Consider the following 17812-nt stretch of genomic DNA (forward strand, 5'->3'; position numbering starts at 1 on the left):
ATCCAACCCATTTTACCTAACTACCAACAGTTACCCAAACCCAAACCCGCCTGTGCGACCCACTACGTCCCGCATGAACCTTCTTAAAAAAATCGCAAAGATTTAGAGTTTAAGGTTTAAAGTTTAGGATTTAAGATTTCGTTTTGACCGTTGGATCGCTCTATCCACGTGTCGCTCATTGGTAACACTGTTGATCGTCTCGTTGGAGAGCATCTCCATCCTTCCTGTTTTCTTTCCCCATTTTCTCTTGAGAATATTCCGTTTGTGAATTGTGATTTAAAAAAAAAAAACGTGAAGAAGGAATACCTCCTGTTTTTTCTCCCCTATTTTCGCTCCTGCGAATCTTACGTTTCCGATTGGGATCGTTTACAAACCTAAATGATGATGAGGAATTCTTCTAAATGCGTGGAAGTGAATCTATAAATTCCACACTTAGTTTACTTTTGACTAGAGTTTGAATTCTGAGACTGGTAAGTGTCATTTGTTTCCATTGTAATTGTCTTTTTTGCTTCATTTGTACTTGTCGATTTGCTTCTGAGAAGATGAAAAAAAGCAGGAAAGACTAATTAATGAACTGTTTTCGAGTTTGGATTTGAAGTTGTGTTTTTTTAACTAGTGCTTTAACTACTTCAATGAAGATCAATGATGGCAAAATAAGTAGAAAGCTTATTGACAGTGTTTGAAGTTTAGAGGTTGCACACGATTTTCTCTTAAGAGTTCAATAATCTTATTTCTCTTTCTGTTTTGATTGATTGCAGATAATGGGCATGGTTAGGATTTATGGGCTGCTTTTGTTTTTAATTGTGTTGTTGGGTCTTGTGAGATTTGAAGAGGCGGCGAGGCTACATGAAGAACAGCCTCTCTCTAGAATTTCTGTTCATAATGTGAAATTCTCTTTTCATCCGTCGGCTTATGTGAATGTCACACCAACTCTTCTTGGATTGGGGGTAAACTTTCCCTTATTTTGCATTTGTAGCTTCTTTCTCTTTTCTTATTTATTTCCAATTCATTTTTTTTTTTTGGCTCACACATGATCTTGTCATTGTTTTAAGGGTGAAAGCATCCAATGGGTGACTGTGGTTTATGGCTCCCTCAGCCCATCAAATGATGATTGGATTGGTGTTTTTTCACCTGCAAATTTCAGGTAATGGATTTTATTGTGGTGACTTTAAAGCACAAGACAAACCCTTTTCAGTATAAGTCTGGTTTCATAATCTAATAGTTAGTATTTGCCTTTCATTTTCCAGTGCTTCAACATGTGCCCCTGTAAATGAGAGATTTTCTCCTCCACTACTGTGCACTGCACCCATTAAGGTCTCTGCTCCCTTGCCTTACCTATTTCTTAAACTAATTTTGTGACACAAAACTATCTATTAGTTGAAATGTTAATATCAGTGTGTTCTGATGAACTTACAACCGATTAATGTGAACATTGAGTCTTTCTCTTCTTTTGTAGTATCAATTTGCAAATTACTCCAATCTGAACTACAAAGACACAGGAAATGGAACATTGAAGCTTCAACTGATCAACCAGAGAGCAGACTTCTCTTTCGCACTCTTTTCTGGTGGACTCTCCAATGTATGCTAATAACCAAGTTATGATAGCTCCTTTGGTGTGCAAAATTGTATTATTCTCTTATTCAATCAAATCATAGAAATCTATTTCTGATATTTATGATATGTTCTCAATGGAAATTTTCCTGGTGTGAAGATGCCGATTTGGGTCTGATTGTGGCCACTTAATGCAAAAGTTCTGAAGGTTAAGACTGTCTCAAGGCCACCCCACCTAGAACCCTGCAAAAGGGGAATCGTATTGAGTTATCACCTTGTTTGCAGTACTGCATAATGTAGTAGTTACAGGCTACTCTTATGAACAACTACTTGATGTAGGAAAATGATTGTAGATCCATCAAAAGCTTCCCATCCATATTAACATCTTATTCTGATTTCTTTTTCTTAACAAAAAAAAATGATAAAATTTTCTCCCCATTTCTAGGATCTCTGTGATGCTAAACATCCCTTCATTTTGGGAGTTGCTACAAAACCAAACTTTGGAACAACATGGCTATATCTTGCATCTTCCCCAAGTTTTCTAACATGTGGCTGGTTTTAGTACTCAACTTTTAATAGTCATGGAAGGGGAAAAAGTTGAACCTACTAGAATTATTGTTTTCTAACATGTGGCATTCGGTGGTTTATCTTGACAAGAAATATTTGTTCTACCTTTGGCTTTGTATATTCCTACTTCCACCTATCTTGAGATGATTTGTAGTAACTCTAACTGTAGTTTATGCTTCTGGAAACAACAGCCCAAGCTGATTGCTGTCTCAAATATAGTAACTTTTGTGAATCCGAAGGCACCTGTTTACCCACGCTTAGCCCAAGGGAAAACATGGAATGAAGTAAGTCAAATTTCTCTTATAGTAAATTCGCATCTTGAGCTTGTTGCAATCGTTTTAAGTTTTCAATGTATGTGCATGAAATACTGTGTGGGAGTGCTCTTCATGTGCTACTTAATTTCTCCACAAAGTTTGCTGGTGCGACTAATCTTTCAGTGGTTTGATGACCCTATGATGATATGATGCTCAGATGACTGTGACTTGGACCAGTGGATATGGGATCAGTGAAGCAGAACCTTTTGTTGAATGGGGTCCATTAGGAGGAAATCAAATGCGTTCTCCAGCTGGGACATTGACTTTCAATCGTAACAGCATGTGTGGTGTGTAAACTCTCTTTCTTTCTATTTCTTGCCCTGTTTGTTTCTATTTATTGTTGAGGATTTGGCTGTGATTTTGAGCTTAGGAGAGCTAACCATCCATGTGATTGAACTTTATTATTTCTAAAATGTCAATAATTGCCACATTGCACACATTTTAAGAGACATAGGTGGTTCATGTGAGGGCATATAAAACTTTCATCCTTCTATATGTTCAATACATGTGCTTTCAAAACCACTTATCCTTAATGAGTTAGATTTAGAGGTCTAAAAAATTTGTTAAGCTGTGGGTTTTCCATTTAATGTTTACCATGTAGTGTTTCAGATTGTTTATCATGTACTATTTCATCACCAAGAAGATATAAAACTGGTTCCCCCCGTTGGTCTACCATTATAATTCTGTGCTTCATTTCCGTTTCTCGGACAGAGAGTGAGATCCAATTTCCATGTGTGGTTGATGTCTTGATTGAAATCAAATTTGCATGATTTTCTGTAGTTAGAATCTTTCATGCATATCGTGAAGGCACAATTTTGGGACCAAGATACTGACATCTCATGCTGTTGAAACTTGAAAGTTGTAATGACATGTGAGCTCACACTTTCCCTATTTCTATTTGTTCTCATCTTTGTGATGGCATAAGGGGTTGGGCCTTCCTTTCATATACCCCTGTTTGTAAACATGCTTCTTTTTCATACCCCAAAAAAGGCTTTGTATATTGCTCAGGTAGTGGCAAAGCAATTATGTCAGTATGTCCTCTAATATTGAAAAGAGATTCTTATTTTTATTGGATGTTATAACATGTTGGATCATATGAAGGCATTCTGAACAAATTCTCTGTTTTAAGACTACTATTTTGCCTTTCCTGCCAAGTGGTGCTTGAGAATTAGTTGAATCACACTTTCACCAGATTTCGAAAGCTTTGACTTTTCTGGTAGGTGGCAGATAACAAAATTTTGTTATGTCTGTCTCAGGTCCACCAGCAAGGACAGTGGGATGGCGTGATCCTGGTTTCATACACACAAGTTTTCTGAAGGATTTATGGCCCAATTCAATGTAATATGTTTTGACTTTTTATTTTTTTTCTTATCTCTGTGCATGGGATTTTCCAAGCATTTTCAAAATTTTTTATCAGCTCAACATAAACATTCTTAAACTTGATGATGCAGGCACACATACAAGCTGGGGCATAAATTGCTCGATGGTACATATGTCTGGAGTAAGATATACCAGTTTCGGGCTTCGCCATATCCCGGTCAAGATTCTTTACAGCGTGTTGTTATTTTTGGTGATATGGGGAAGGTTAGAGTTCTCTTAGTGAACTTTTGCACATGTATGCTTAAGAAAATATTTTGCAGTAATCAACATAACATCTATTGTAGAGAAGAAATTGGTGTTGAATCACAGTATTCAAATTGTTCCAATGCCAATGATATATCAGAATTATTGCATTTTTTCCCTTCAATAACTAGTTTTATGTAATTTTTTGTTGCAGAATTGAAGTATTTTCTTTCAATTTGTTCATTTCAGGCTGAAGCTGATGGTTCCAATGAATATAATGATTTCCAGCCTGGTTCCCTTAACACCACTAACCAGCTTATTCAAGACTTGAAGAATATTGATATAGTTCTCCATATTGGGGACTTATGTTATGCAAATGGATACCTTTCACAATGGGATCAGTTTACATCACAGATTGAGCCCATTGCATCAACTGTGCCATACATGGTTGGGAGGTCTGTTTTCTTATTGGCTTACATAACTTTTCAGGACATGTACTTGTCATCTTCTCATATTGCCTTACATGGTGTTTTGTCCTTGCAGTGGTAACCATGAGCGTGACTGGCCTGGAACAGGATCTTTCTATGGGAATATGGACTCCGGAGGAGAATGTGGTGTGCTAGCAGAGACCATGTTTTATGTTCCTGCAGAGAACAGAGCTAAGTTCTGGTATTGGAACTGAAGAGACTTCTAAAATTTTCTTATTTGGCTTGATATGCATGTACATATAGCAGGTGTATGTACTTAATAACGTTCATCACATCCTAGCCTCCAAACCCCATGAATTATTTTTATTGTGAACAGCAAATGCATGTCCCATGGGCGTAGTCCCAGCATCAGACAAATTTCACCTGAGATGTCTGCTGGCTAGCACAATCTGTGATGATGATAATAAAGACTACCATAAGAACAGCTGATCCAAAATAACCCAAGATGCACATGTTTATTTGTTGCTTTTATTCACTATAAACCATTTCTAATGTCAAGTATCTTCTTTGTACAGGTACTCCACAGATTATGGCATGTTCCATTTCTGCATAGCTGACACTGAACATGACTGGAGAGAGGGTACAGAGCAATATAAGTTCCTTGAGAAGTGCCTGGCATCAGTTGATAGGCAAAAGCAGCCATGGCTGATCTTCCTAGCCCATCGAGTACTGGGTTATTCTTCTGGTGACTGGTATGCCACGGAAGGGTCCTTCGAGGAACCCATGGGGAGAGAAAGCCTTCAGAAACTTTGGCAGAAGTACAAGGTTGACCTGGCAGTCTATGGTCATGTTCACAACTATGAAAGAACATGTCCAATCTATGAGGTATACTCCTGACAATTTTACTAAAAATAAAACCTGTTTCATATTATCGTTGCTGAATCTACTTACCTTGATTCCATTTTGGAAAATGATGACTTTGGAGAAGAGTTTGTTTCATTTTCACTTGGAGTTCTCTTTTGATTTCCTAACGCTCGTTTTCTGAACTTGCCCAAAGAGTGGGGGCGTGACCAACAGAGGGATTTTGCGTCCCTTCATGATTGCACCACCAAACCCATCTCTGACTTTTTTTGGCAATGATGTGGTTTGGAAACTGAAAATTAGGATTTCAATTAAGTTACCCAAGTTCAATTGACATTGAACCTGAGAGTAGTTTTTTTCTTTTCACCGGGATTTTTCTAGTCCACAAAGATGATATATTTATTTGCATTATTATTGTAACTGTTGCAAATGAAGGTTATGAAATATCATTATCTTAAATACTGACTCTGATTCAGATTCTGGAGCTTGCATGCTTACAGTTTACTGGGTTTCTTCTTTTACAGAATATTTGTACAAATGAAGAGAAGTCATACTATAAGGGCCCTTTAAATGGGACCATCCATGTAGTTGCTGGTGGTGGAGGTGCTAGCCTTGCACAGTTCACCACCCTTCAGACCAAATGGAGTTATTACAGAGACTATGACTTTGGATTCATAAAGCTTACAGCATTTGACCATTCAAACCTGCTCTTCGAATACAAGAAAAGCAGAGACGGGAAGGTCTACGACTCCTTCAGAATATCACGGGATTATCGAGATATCTTGGCTTGTACTGTAGATAGTTGCCCAAGTATGACATTGGCTTCTTGATATCGATGTGGAAATAAAGTTCAGATCTAATCAGTAGTGTTTGATAGCCCTTTTTCCTTCCCTGATGATGTGATGTATTCAAATGCTGGTGGCCTCTTGTTTCAATCTGTGAAGAGCTTGCTCTGAATTTTACTAGGAAAATTGATTGCCATTTATCAATGGATTTAAATTAAATTGATAGCCTTTTACTCTTTCCTTAAGATGTATTTAAATACTTGTGGCCTCTTGTTTCGTTCTGCATTTTGTATTTTTATATAATATGTGCTTTTTTCAGGGACTATGACAAAGTCATGCGTGGAAAACCATTATATTTTATGAATTTTCATATTATTCTAATCTCACTTGCTTTTCACATGATCCAAAGTACGCTAACCCATGTGCATTTTTTTCTCTCTTCATTACTAATATTTTTTAATTTATTAATAAAATCATGAACAGAGTTTCCTTCACCCATGATGGAAAAAAGAATTTCTTAATTCATAGAATACAAATCTTTCATTGGATTATTTCACTGAACTAAAAGTTAATGATAAATTAAGTGTTCCCAGTCCAATCAAATCATCTTATATGTAGAGATTTTATCTTCACCCTATCATCATTCTTTCATTGCTTAAAGGCATCTTGTGACTATTATATTTCTTTATCGTTTCATAGTTGACCATACTTTCATTGGGCATAAACCATATAATGTCACACAACCAACCCTAAATTCCCCTTTTTTTTTTGGGTTGAAAAATTACCAATTGAAAGATATGTTTCCTTAAGTTTTTATCTACGTACTTAAAAAAATTTCACAAACATGCGTACTCTCTATTAAGTGAATAAGATGATTTGATATTTTGATCATATCAAATTTAATGATCTATCTAATTACATAATTGATTATATGAAGTTATATTCAAATTGATTAATATTAAAATTTAAATTCTTGCATCATTATAAGTATTGAATCCGTCGATCCGTATCAATATCGATCAAAACCAATACCAATAACTTAATCGTTTGATTCAAATAAATGACTAAGTGATGATGTAGATACATATCCATTAATTATGAGTATTTATCTAAATTGCATTATGACAGGTTATATGGATGAAGGATTTTCATAACAGGTAGAACTAACGTGAGGATGCGTGGGAATATATTCAACACACGGGACAGTATGGTCTTTTTTGTACCCATCTACATCGACACTTTTTTTTTTTTCTAATCAACATAAAAGATTAGGATGCATTACCAACATCAAATAGTCATGGAGTTTCCCACATAATTTGACAAGTGAGACAACCAACCAAATTTGGTGGCTTTAAATTCCCTTTTCACCATCTAAATTCTGAACGACCAGACTCCTTTTCCTGTGTCTAGCTGTCTTAAGAATGGTGAAATCTTCTTTGATCACAAAAAAAAGAAAAATCCCCCTTTTGCCCCATCTAGAGGAACCCTCCAAAAATATTCTTTTTTCTTTCTCTATTTGGTTAATTAATTCCATTATTTCTATCTAACATTGAATAAAAACCCACAATAAATTTTAATAATTTTGGTAAATAAGTCATACCAAAATTTCCTCTCTCGTTTTCGTCATTTTATCATTTTTCGTGTACAGGGATTCTCCGAAATCAGATGGGTTTTTGATTTTTGAACCTCTGCTTAGTTTTTTGTTTTTCTGTAGTGTAGATAATATAGCTACGGGTGTCGTTTTTCGAGGTTTTACGAGCTGGGCTTTTGGATTGCAATGTTGAGAGAAGTTTGGTTTCCCTAACCGCGTGGATTTGGAAGAGGAAAAAGGGGAAAAGAACGACTTTTGATGTTGTGAGGACGAGAAAAGTAAGCTGTTTCCTTCTGTTCTTTCGTCAGTTTGCAGATATTTTCTTGTGGGGATAATGGGTTTTGCAGATTGTTTCCTCATTGGAATTGGGTTTGATTGTTCGCAGTTACTCTTACCAGAAAATCTTGGATTTTTAATGTGTTGATGCTCCGGTTTATTGTTGATGTTGATACCTGCTTCATTGGGTATTTATTTATGTTTACGATATTGCGTTTAATTGCCTGATTTCATGGAGGATTCTGGTCTGTGATGTTTTGGTTATATAACGATATCTGAGGGTTCCTTCTCCTGAGCTGCATAGTTTGGGCTTCCTTTTCTTATTTATAGATTCATGGGGTATCTACTTTCTGGGCTTCTTGCATTGGAAACTGGAACAAGAAGGGGAATTTTTTCCAAGAATTTAAGTAGGGAAGGTTGTGCTTTTCCGTGGAAGAGAGAGTGAAAAATGGACTTGTGGGTTGTTGCAGCAGCTGCGGGGGCTGGATATCTAGCCAAATACCTGTCGAGGGAGAGGGAAAGAGAAGGATTATCAGAGTCTTTTCCTGGAGGCTCTACACAAGATAAATCTGAGCCTCATTCTTTGCTGCAACAGCTTCGAGAACGCGCATGTCCCCTCCAAAGATTATCTGGGAGGCAATTAGGAGAGAATGCTACTTCTGGGAGAGATTCATCTAACTCGCATCTGAGGTTGACAGAAGAAAATGGGTCAGCTGGTACTTCAGCAACAGAAATGGCTTCTACTAGTGGGTTTGGTCATGAAGCTTTGGAGAATTTGCGGGTGTATGAGGAGTACAATATACTTTCTTTATCATCTTTTCGTCCAGGGTTCCCTGGAAAGAACAATCAAGAGAAAGTAGATGGAATTGAAGCCACGGGTAAAGTTTCTGATAAATCTGAGGATTTTTTTTCATCTGAACGCTCCACTAGAGAGAAACGTTTTTATAACAGGGACAGCGGAAGCAGAAACTCTCTTAGAAGTAGGCGGCCTCAAGGGTATTCTATTAAACCTCTAAGCTCTTTGGAAAGCTGCCTCATTGCTCAGTTGTACAATGAACATGTTGAAATGGATGAATATGTATTTACTCAACTTTCACCCCCGACTGCACCAACTGTGAGGCCATTGCTTGTAACTGATGGAAAACAAATAATTAGCAGAGCAAGTGCTGATTCTTACGGAGTAAATTTTGGAAGTGTAGAAAATATGGTGCATGAGGGAGCCGAAGCATATGCAGAAGGGGAGAGAATGTTGGGGGTTCCACCACTTCCAGATATTGGCTCTGTAAAACTCTCAAAGAAATTGAAACAAAGGAGAGGAAAGGGTCGGCTTGGAAGATCGGGCCGTTCCAATATGAGAGTCTCACCAAAAAACTTCCGGTCACAAGGTGGTATTCTCTTCTGATGATCTTGCTTTGACATATACTTGTCTCTTTTCCATTTCTTTCAAAGAACTGTTATTCTAGAAATCAACTTGCAAGTGAAAACAAAGCCACCATCTTCATCTGACAGCAACTTTCGCATCTGTGAGAAAAATGAATGTGTCAACAGCTTCATGGATAAAACTCAGTTAGTTATTGTTGATTTGGAATTTTTTAGAACTCTTTTTTACTTGTATGTCAAAATGACTCTCATGTTTGGATACCTAAAGGAATACATTTGCTCAAAATAGAAACATAAAGTGCTTAGTAGTATTTGCTATCCTTCGTGGCAAGCAGGGGTATCTGTTTATAAAACATTATCAATGTGGTTGGGCTAATTACATAGTGATTTCCTGTTATTATCTGTAACTTTTAAATTATGCGGAACAATTAACAAATGTTATAGCATATTTCTTTTGGGGATGATGCCGCCCTTGATGGTTACTAGCATGGTTAGTGACTGCAAGCAGAGCACAAAGCAAGCCCGGAAAGGGCAGGGTAGGTTGGATGGGTGGACCCTTTTGGGAAACAAGAAGTGAGTTTTCAAGGTGCCTTCAGGCAAGCCATATTATTTCTGTATTTTTATTTATTTATTTATTTTTTTTTTTTTTTTTTTTATGATTTTCTTTCTTAATTTTGAGATGAACCTCTTTTCGTCTGTCCCAACTTTTTCTTTTCCACTTTTCTGTGACATAAAAGATATTAAGTTCCTTTTTAATGCTCTTGTGTCTTCCCAAACAGTTTGAAGCTTTCAATTTTATGTTCTTCCCTTTTTATCTTCTGAATTCTTAATTGTTCCTTTTTGTTTCCAACTCATTTCTGTGGCCATCCCTTTGATAAAACTACATTTCCATACTTTTCCACACATTTCCAAGTTGTTTTCAGATTGTTTCCCAAAACAAGTTGCTTTTGCTTCCCTAACATGTTTACTGATTAGCTTCCTACCCTAGGATGGTTTCCGTGAAACTATGTGCCCAATCATTTTTTTCCAGTCTAGATCAAAGAGTTGGTCACGTGCTTTTGACATTGGACATGTGGCAACTGAAAATCGTGGATAGCAGACTACAATGTTTAAGACACAAGTATTTGAATTACATATAGTCATCTCTTCATCTTTTATTTTCTAATTGTCGTATTCTGACAATGCAAATACCATCAGGCTCACCAAATGGAATGCTTCTGTTCTGCATTGGGGTCGCTTTTGGTGTTGTGTCTACTGTGATGTCAAACAAAAGAGAAGTGGACAGGCTAAATGAGTTTTTAAAACAGACAGAGAACTTGGTTCAAGATCTACAAGAGGAGCTTGAGATGAAAGATTCACTGACTGTGAAGGAGCTAACTAATGAGGGCTATGAGCCCCAAGAAAATAATCACTATTCCATTCATCATCAGCCTCCAGCCTCCATTTTCCCCCAACAGGAACTCACAGAATCAATAAACTTCAATGGTAAAGAACCATATGATCAGAATGAAGATGAGAAGTCAGAGATTATGAGTAAAATTGAAGCAGAGCTTGAAGCTGAACTTGAGAGGTTGGAGCTGAACATGTGCTCATCTACTGTACAGAGAACATTATGCGGTCTTTTGGAGGTAAGCTGTCGTTTTCATCCTGAATATTCTTCTTATTAACAGATCAGTAGTTTATTCAATATTTATTCATTGTTTTGTACTCATCATATCGTACTTTGGGTGCAAGTATGACTTTTTCATTGGCGATTAGGATTGCTGTAGCAACCTCATTTAGTTGGATAAGGCTGAGTTGAGTGAAGTTACTCATAAGTTTAAGTAATTTTGGGAAATTCAACTGCACCTACAAATAAAGATTTTCAAGCATTGCTGATGCAGAATTCCAGCAGGGATAGATGATGGGCCTGTTTTGGGGCTGGGGGTTTAGTTTTATGGGTCCAACTGAACCTAGTTTGGTTTTAAGTTAGGCTTAATTTGAGTGCCGAATGGGTTATAATAGTTATATGGACCATGGGATTTATATTTAGATATAACTATTGTAATGGGCGAATTCTATAAGCCCAAATATTAGGGGTTTAAGTTCTATACGGGATTAAGTAGTTAGTTTCTATTTTTATATAGTCTTCTAGATGGTTACAATTTTAAAAGGTTGTCAGGATTCTCCTTTGCTACACAAAGGGGTTCTCTCTTTTGGGTTGTTCCCTATTGTTATAAATAAAGAGAAGGGCTTTAGTAGCCCCCACGATATTATGAAGTAGAAAAAGTCTGGTTTTGATAACCAATATCCAGTTGGACTCTAAGGGTGTTAATGTGTTCAGTTTCGGTTTAAACTGTGCGGATCGGTTCGGTTCACATTTATTTGACTAAAACCATAACCGCACTATTTACTAAAAGGTTCCACCTTTTGAAACCGTGACCGTTTAGTAAACGGTTCCGGTTTCCGCGATTTCTAAAGGATGTCGGTTTGACGGTTTTAAACGGTTTCGGTTTCGATTTATTCTATACGGTTTGTAAAACGGTTCACAATCGGTTTGTTATAACTTGCAACCATCTCTAAACTGAAGATCATAAGCTTATCCAAAAATAATTGGCAACTACAAATAAGAGATTCTATATTAACGATGGTATGTCTTAATTTGATAATCTAGTGCTATTTCTTTGCATGGCCATTCTCAAACATATAGAATTAATATCATACAACATCCAAATCCAGCCTTCTACAGCATAAAATATTAAAATGACAGGTGTTTCAACCAAAACACCCCATATGTGATAACAAATAGTAACATATATGGATTACAAGTTCATGATCTAAAGCCTAAACTTGAACTGAATTGCAATAAATCATACCAAAGCAGGATGGACACTTAATTTAATTGTTAATTGTTATACGGATTACTGTCCCTGCTTTATTTAATTGTTTTGCGGATTAATCGGATTGGTTTAAACGGTTTCAATTCGGTTTGAAACCAACGGGTTTTGCGGTTAAAATCGGCCCAACCCGTTTAGCTAATCGGCCTGAAACTTAAAACCATCATTGCACCATTTACTAAACGGTTTTGTGGTTTCTGTGTAAATGGATCGGTTCGGTTTCTGTAAACGGTTTCGGTTACAAATTCACATCCTTATTGGACTGTGAGAAACAGTTTACTACCTTGGTCAGATGCTAGGAAACTGGTGGGGAGCTGCTGAGGGTTGAGTGATGTCTCAACCATCTATCCTTCTATCATTTCTTCTTCTTTCAAATTTGTGATTTAATGTTCTGCTTTGAGTTTACACTGATCTGCCTGCAGTTCTGTGGTTATATTTGAGGCTAGCTAATTCTGAATAAGGGTGGTTAAAGAGGAGTACTGTTGTGCCTTGTGTTTCATTAGTTTCTGTTGCATTAAAGTATGCTACAGTTCTCTGTCTTGAGTACTTCAAGGGACAGATATTGCATCATCTAAACATCGGATTGCTGTGAATTTTTTTCTGCTTTTAATTTCTATTATTTCTCTGTTTTTCAGTCCCCCCTCCCCTCTTTATATTTAAAAAGAATATGATGACCCAATATCATAAAGCTGCATAGAAATCTTTTCCCAAGAACTAACGGAGCTAAGATTTTATTATTGAATCGCTGTGAGTAAAATTATGTGCTTTAGCTCCATAAATCATCCTTTTTTCATCCTCTTACATTTGAGAAATTCATGAATTATTAGTTCTAACTTCTAAGTGGATTCTATAGTGGAAAGGTGAAGGTTCAAATAGTATTTTCTTTCATGCTTTTCTGAATGACTAAATTGTTCTATTCAACTTAGCATCCTCCAACCATGACTTTTAGTCCAAAATTAAATTAAGTTCTTCTGAGGCTTGGAACTCAAAACACCTAATGCTGCTTAAATAATAGCTCCTGTTGAACATTAATCCAAAAAGGAAAAAAGAAAAAAATAGCTCCTGTTGAAGATCTCCGGCCCATAAGTGGGCTCTATTACTAAAATGCTGGTGAGGGTGTGAGTGGATGTTCTATTTGGCACACATAATGTGGTGGGCCTGCCCTTACTGGAAAGCAGATAAAACTAATGATTCATTCTGTTAATTTGGCATCCAAGTGTGGATTTGTCACTTATTATGTTGAAGACTCAGGATTAATAGATGTGTAACACCATGAGCAATCAGGCACGAAGAGAAGAATTTAGAATTCATCTAGGGACTACTTCTGCTTTGAAATGTGTGACCATTTTGTCCACAATTTATTTTCAGCATTGCTCGCTCTTCATTTTGAACCCCTCTACTTGCCAGTGTCATTCTGGCAATCAAGGAGTTGCTACAAATTTGCTTCCTAATCTTGTAGGTTGAGATATGAAGTAGCAAGCATGGTCAATTCCTTGAAGTACAACAACAACAACAATCTCAGCCTTAATCCCAACTTAATGGGGTCAGCTACAAAATAAAAAAAAAAAAAAAAAAAAAAAAAAAAAAAAAAAAAAAAAGGAAAAGGCTGAGATATGTAGCTTTTCTCACTTGCCAATATACCTTTTGACTTTTTCTTGTCAGGTTCCCTTGATTTTATACATCCTAATCCTGTAATTTAATATTACCATTGTGCCAGATCCTGGCGAAGAGCACTGCTCCAGCATTGGAGTGTCTATGGAGTGGGTAGCGTAAAAAATGCTTAAAGAATAACCCCATGTTGTCCCTTCCATACACTCCCACCCGCCCTGTCAAGAGATGGGCAATGCTCCACCAATGGAGTACTCGTCCCTAAAAACAACCCTCTCTCTCTCTCTCTCTCTCTCTCTCTCTCTGACTTAGCTTCTTCATTTTCTTTTGAGTGGAATCTTGTTTATTGGAAGGAGAGAGACTTTTTTTTACCATTTCTTCTACAACTTCTCTTTACGGATTTCTATTTGTGTGGAGTAACCTACTTTAACTTAAATTTCTATTTCGTCGAGTCTGATAGCTTAGACATCTGTTTGCAGCTTGATCCAGATTTTGAAGCAGACATTGTTCAGGAAGAACTGAGAGCAGACATGCTCAACAGAGGGGCCAGGGGGCAAGATGATTCAGACCAAAATGCAAGTGACACCTCCACTACTCCCACCCACGCTGCAAATTATGCAGTCTCACCTCGAGAGCTCAGCTTGCGCCTTCATAAAGTTATTCAGGAAAGACTAGAGGAACGCATCATGGAGCTTGAGACGGCACTCCAGCAAAGTCAACAACGGATGCACATATTGGAATCTGAGGGTGTCAACTCCCAAAGGGACTTCTCAAACAGTGAAATAGGATCATCTACTCATGAGAGTTCAAGTATGAGGGAAGATAGCAACAACATAGCTGGGCCCCTGATTCTAAATCTATCAGGGGAAGCACTAGATGCATACAATGAAGCTTGTGAAGTTTTCACAAGGGCAACTGAGCCTGAGGAAGAGAGGACACCCACCACAGTAAGCAACAATACTAATCTCTACCGAGAAGAATATCATCCTTTGAATCAGCGTGAGGTTTGCCATCAGAACGGAAGTGGGCAAAATGGGTCTCTGACACACCTTAGGATCATCGAAGATAGACAACCAAGGAGTTTGGTTCATGATAAAATCAGGTCATGGGAAGAGAGGGTGTCAAGAAGTCGAGGATCAAGTGAGCTTGGTGATAGCGAAAATGAAGAAGATGAGATGGGAAAGCTATTGATTAAGCAGATTGTGGAGAAAAGTAAGCAAGGGTCTCCCGCTGTATTAAATGTTCAAAAGATGCTCTTCGCAATGGATTAAAAAAACAACATTTCAGTGAAGAAAATTGAATTTGAAAAGAGAATTTATTTATTTGAGAGGGTGAAAAATGAAAGAGTAGGTTTTACTTACTGTGTATATTGAATATCCGTTTCTCCCCAGATTCATTCAATAGGTGCTGGAAACAATTTTTCAGTAATCATCTTGTACATCAATTAACAAATTTGTTTTCAAGGAAGTCCAGAACATCAAAAAAGAATCATTTTAGACAAAGGGTGTATAGCCCATGATGAAAGTGCACTCTCAGAGTTCATGGTATCTCTTCTCTTGCAGCTTTACTAAGAGAATTTGGGCAGCAGGTACTTTGGTACTTAGAACATAGAATATCAGAGCAGATTCCATCATTTTTTTTTTTCTTTTGGTAGAGATTTTCTTCGCCATCTCAATAAACCTACATTTCATTTGGCTTGCAAGTAACAAGACAATCTTTTCTTTGATTCCCTCTAATCTCGCAGCATTCATTAAGAACATTCATAAATGGGAACAAGAATTATGTTTGTGTGACCAGTATCAACTTTATGAGCATTATACTCACTGACCCCATCACCCAAACCAATGGTAATGCCGATTGCTGATCATGCAATCTTTATTCCCGGCAGCGACTTCTGTAAGGATATAATAAGAAAGCAGGATGGGGATCTGTAGTGATAAATCATGGTACTATTATAAACCCTTGCTTCGCATGTGGGTTTAAAGGAACTGCATGAGAATTTGAGACGAGAGATCAAGCAAGGAATCAAGCGAGCAGATGGGAGAGAGCAATATAGAAATTTGAATGGATTCTTTAAAATCAATCAACTGGCTCAATAACAAAGATGTCTTTCATTGGTCATTCTGATTATGTATGATTTTGAGAACTTTTAGAGTAATTTCGAATCTGTACTTATTTTGGGTAAAAAGGAAAAAAAAAAAAAAAAATCTATAGTGGAATCTAACCAAGTAGTGATGTAAATGGATAGTTGAAATTCGAATCGAATTCACGTTCGTACTCATTTTGGGGGTATCCAAATTAAAATCTAAATTATCTAAAAACTAATTATTCGATCCGATTAAATAATCAATTAATGATTTTGATGGTTCTTGAAGTTTTAACAGGTTCTAGAGAATGAGGAAAAGAGTTGAAACAACTAAGAAAGATGGATTAAGAACAAATTATATTCATTGGGAGAGGAAGGTCCAAATTAACCAGGCCAAAGAGTAGATAGTGGTTGAAAATTCAAATTCGATCTAGCAACCTTATCCGTTTAGGGGTATCCGTATCAAATTAGGAAATATCTGAATCCGAACACATCCAATCCGAATTCGATCCATATCCGATCCATTTAACATCCCAACAACCAAGTAAGCAATTAGAGCTAGGAAGAGCAGTGTCTCTAGCCGTTTCCACTCCGAGGAGGATGGGAGCCCCAAAGAAGAAACAAGGGTGGTGCATAAATTCCATGATGGGTGAACCACCCAGCTATTTGCCCTAAGATTTTACTGGAAAATTTTTCCACTCACATAATTTTCACCAGAGAGAGAACTTAAGAGAAAATAACGTAGTAATACCAGAGAAACTGTTATATCCATAGTTTGACATAACCTACTCTCCATCACCTGGTCCTGGAACACAAAATGATATCTTCTGAGCTGCCTTTACCTACACCCAAGTCCAGTGGGGTTTAATAGCATTTGCAGGTGCCATCCCGTTAGGTTGTCGACTTTGAACCGAAATTGATAGATCGACTGTAGACCACTTAAAACTGATTACATATTATATAAGTATCCCATATCAAAAACAGAAGCTCCCAAACAGAGGGACTGAGAGAGAGAGAGAGAGTTCTGTTTCTCCTTCCGTCTTCCAGAATTTCTCCCCCTTGCTTTAGCAACACTGCCTCCCACCCCCGGCGCTGGCAATGGGAGGCAATGCCATGAATCTGTCGAACCTAGAGAGCATCACTGTTGCTTCATCCACTGCTCCTTTTACACACTAGCTTTTCTTTCTAATCCCGTGTTTTGTCGTGTCTCGGCATCACAATGCTAATCCAAAGAACACCTAATACATCACGACCGATCATTAGCCACTGCTGTTTTTGCCAGCAGCAACCATGGAGGTGACAGTGAGGTGTAATTCTTCGTGCAAGGAATTAAAGAGGTATGGAGCAAGAGGTTTGAGGAAGAGCTTATCTGCAATGATGCTAGTCTTTGTGTGACAAAAAATAATGGAGAGAGGTGTAAGGCGAGAGGTTGGAGGAAGAGCATGTCTACAATGATGCAGAGGAAACAAGAGGATGATGACTAAACCACCTTCTGGAGAAGCTCCAATAGCAGCTATGGCTAGAGCTCGATGACAGTCTACAATTTGATGGATTTCCATTTTCCACTCTTCCTGACACCAATTCTCGTGTAAAAGGAAAACCATAAGGAAACGAATAGAATAACCAATACCCAACTGATATACACCCTTAATGATCGTTCCAATTGGGATCACAATGGGCATAGCTACTACTACAAGAAAGAGTTCAGAGGCCATCATCTGTTCTACAGAATCCCAATCCTCAGACCGCAGGAACAGGAAAGAAATAAATGGACAATTATTTGACACAGAAATGGAAAATTATTTGACACATTCATGTTTTACACAAGGCATTAACCACCACTAATGATTGCTCCAGCTTTCAGAGTTTTTATAACATAAGTACTACCATGTTACTTTTCATAAAGAATTTTTTTTTTTTGGGGGG

The 17812-nt window shown here is 37.4% G+C and overlaps 2 protein-coding genes across 2 annotated transcripts; both read left to right on the plus strand.

The window, feature by feature from the left end:
* The first annotated feature begins 257 nt into the window (after positions 1–257).
* LOC122075247 (probable inactive purple acid phosphatase 1) lies at positions 258–6314 on the plus strand. Its single transcript, XM_042640204.1, has 13 exons — positions 258–470; positions 759–947; positions 1053–1144; positions 1248–1314; positions 1457–1579; positions 2310–2402; positions 2590–2719; positions 3689–3770; positions 3884–4016; positions 4245–4450; positions 4539–4664; positions 4999–5308; positions 5809–6314. Exons 2-13 carry the CDS (start codon positions 762–764, stop codon positions 6112–6114), a joined length of 1854 nt encoding a protein of 617 aa, XP_042496138.1. The 5' UTR covers positions 258–470; positions 759–761; the 3' UTR covers positions 6115–6314.
* Positions 6315–7412: 1098 nt separating this feature from the next.
* On the plus strand, positions 7413–15322 carry LOC122077118. Its single transcript, XM_042642925.1, has 3 exons — positions 7413–9321; positions 10514–10944; positions 14280–15322. Exons 1-3 carry the CDS (start codon positions 8385–8387, stop codon positions 15069–15071), a joined length of 2160 nt encoding a protein of 719 aa, XP_042498859.1. The 5' UTR covers positions 7413–8384; the 3' UTR covers positions 15072–15322.
* Positions 15323–17812: the final 2490 nt, after the last annotated feature.

Source organism: Macadamia integrifolia, chromosome 4 (genome assembly GCF_013358625.1).
Source record: "Macadamia integrifolia cultivar HAES 741 chromosome 4, SCU_Mint_v3, whole genome shotgun sequence".
Classification (NCBI taxonomy): Eukaryota; Viridiplantae; Streptophyta; class Magnoliopsida; order Proteales; family Proteaceae; genus Macadamia; species Macadamia integrifolia.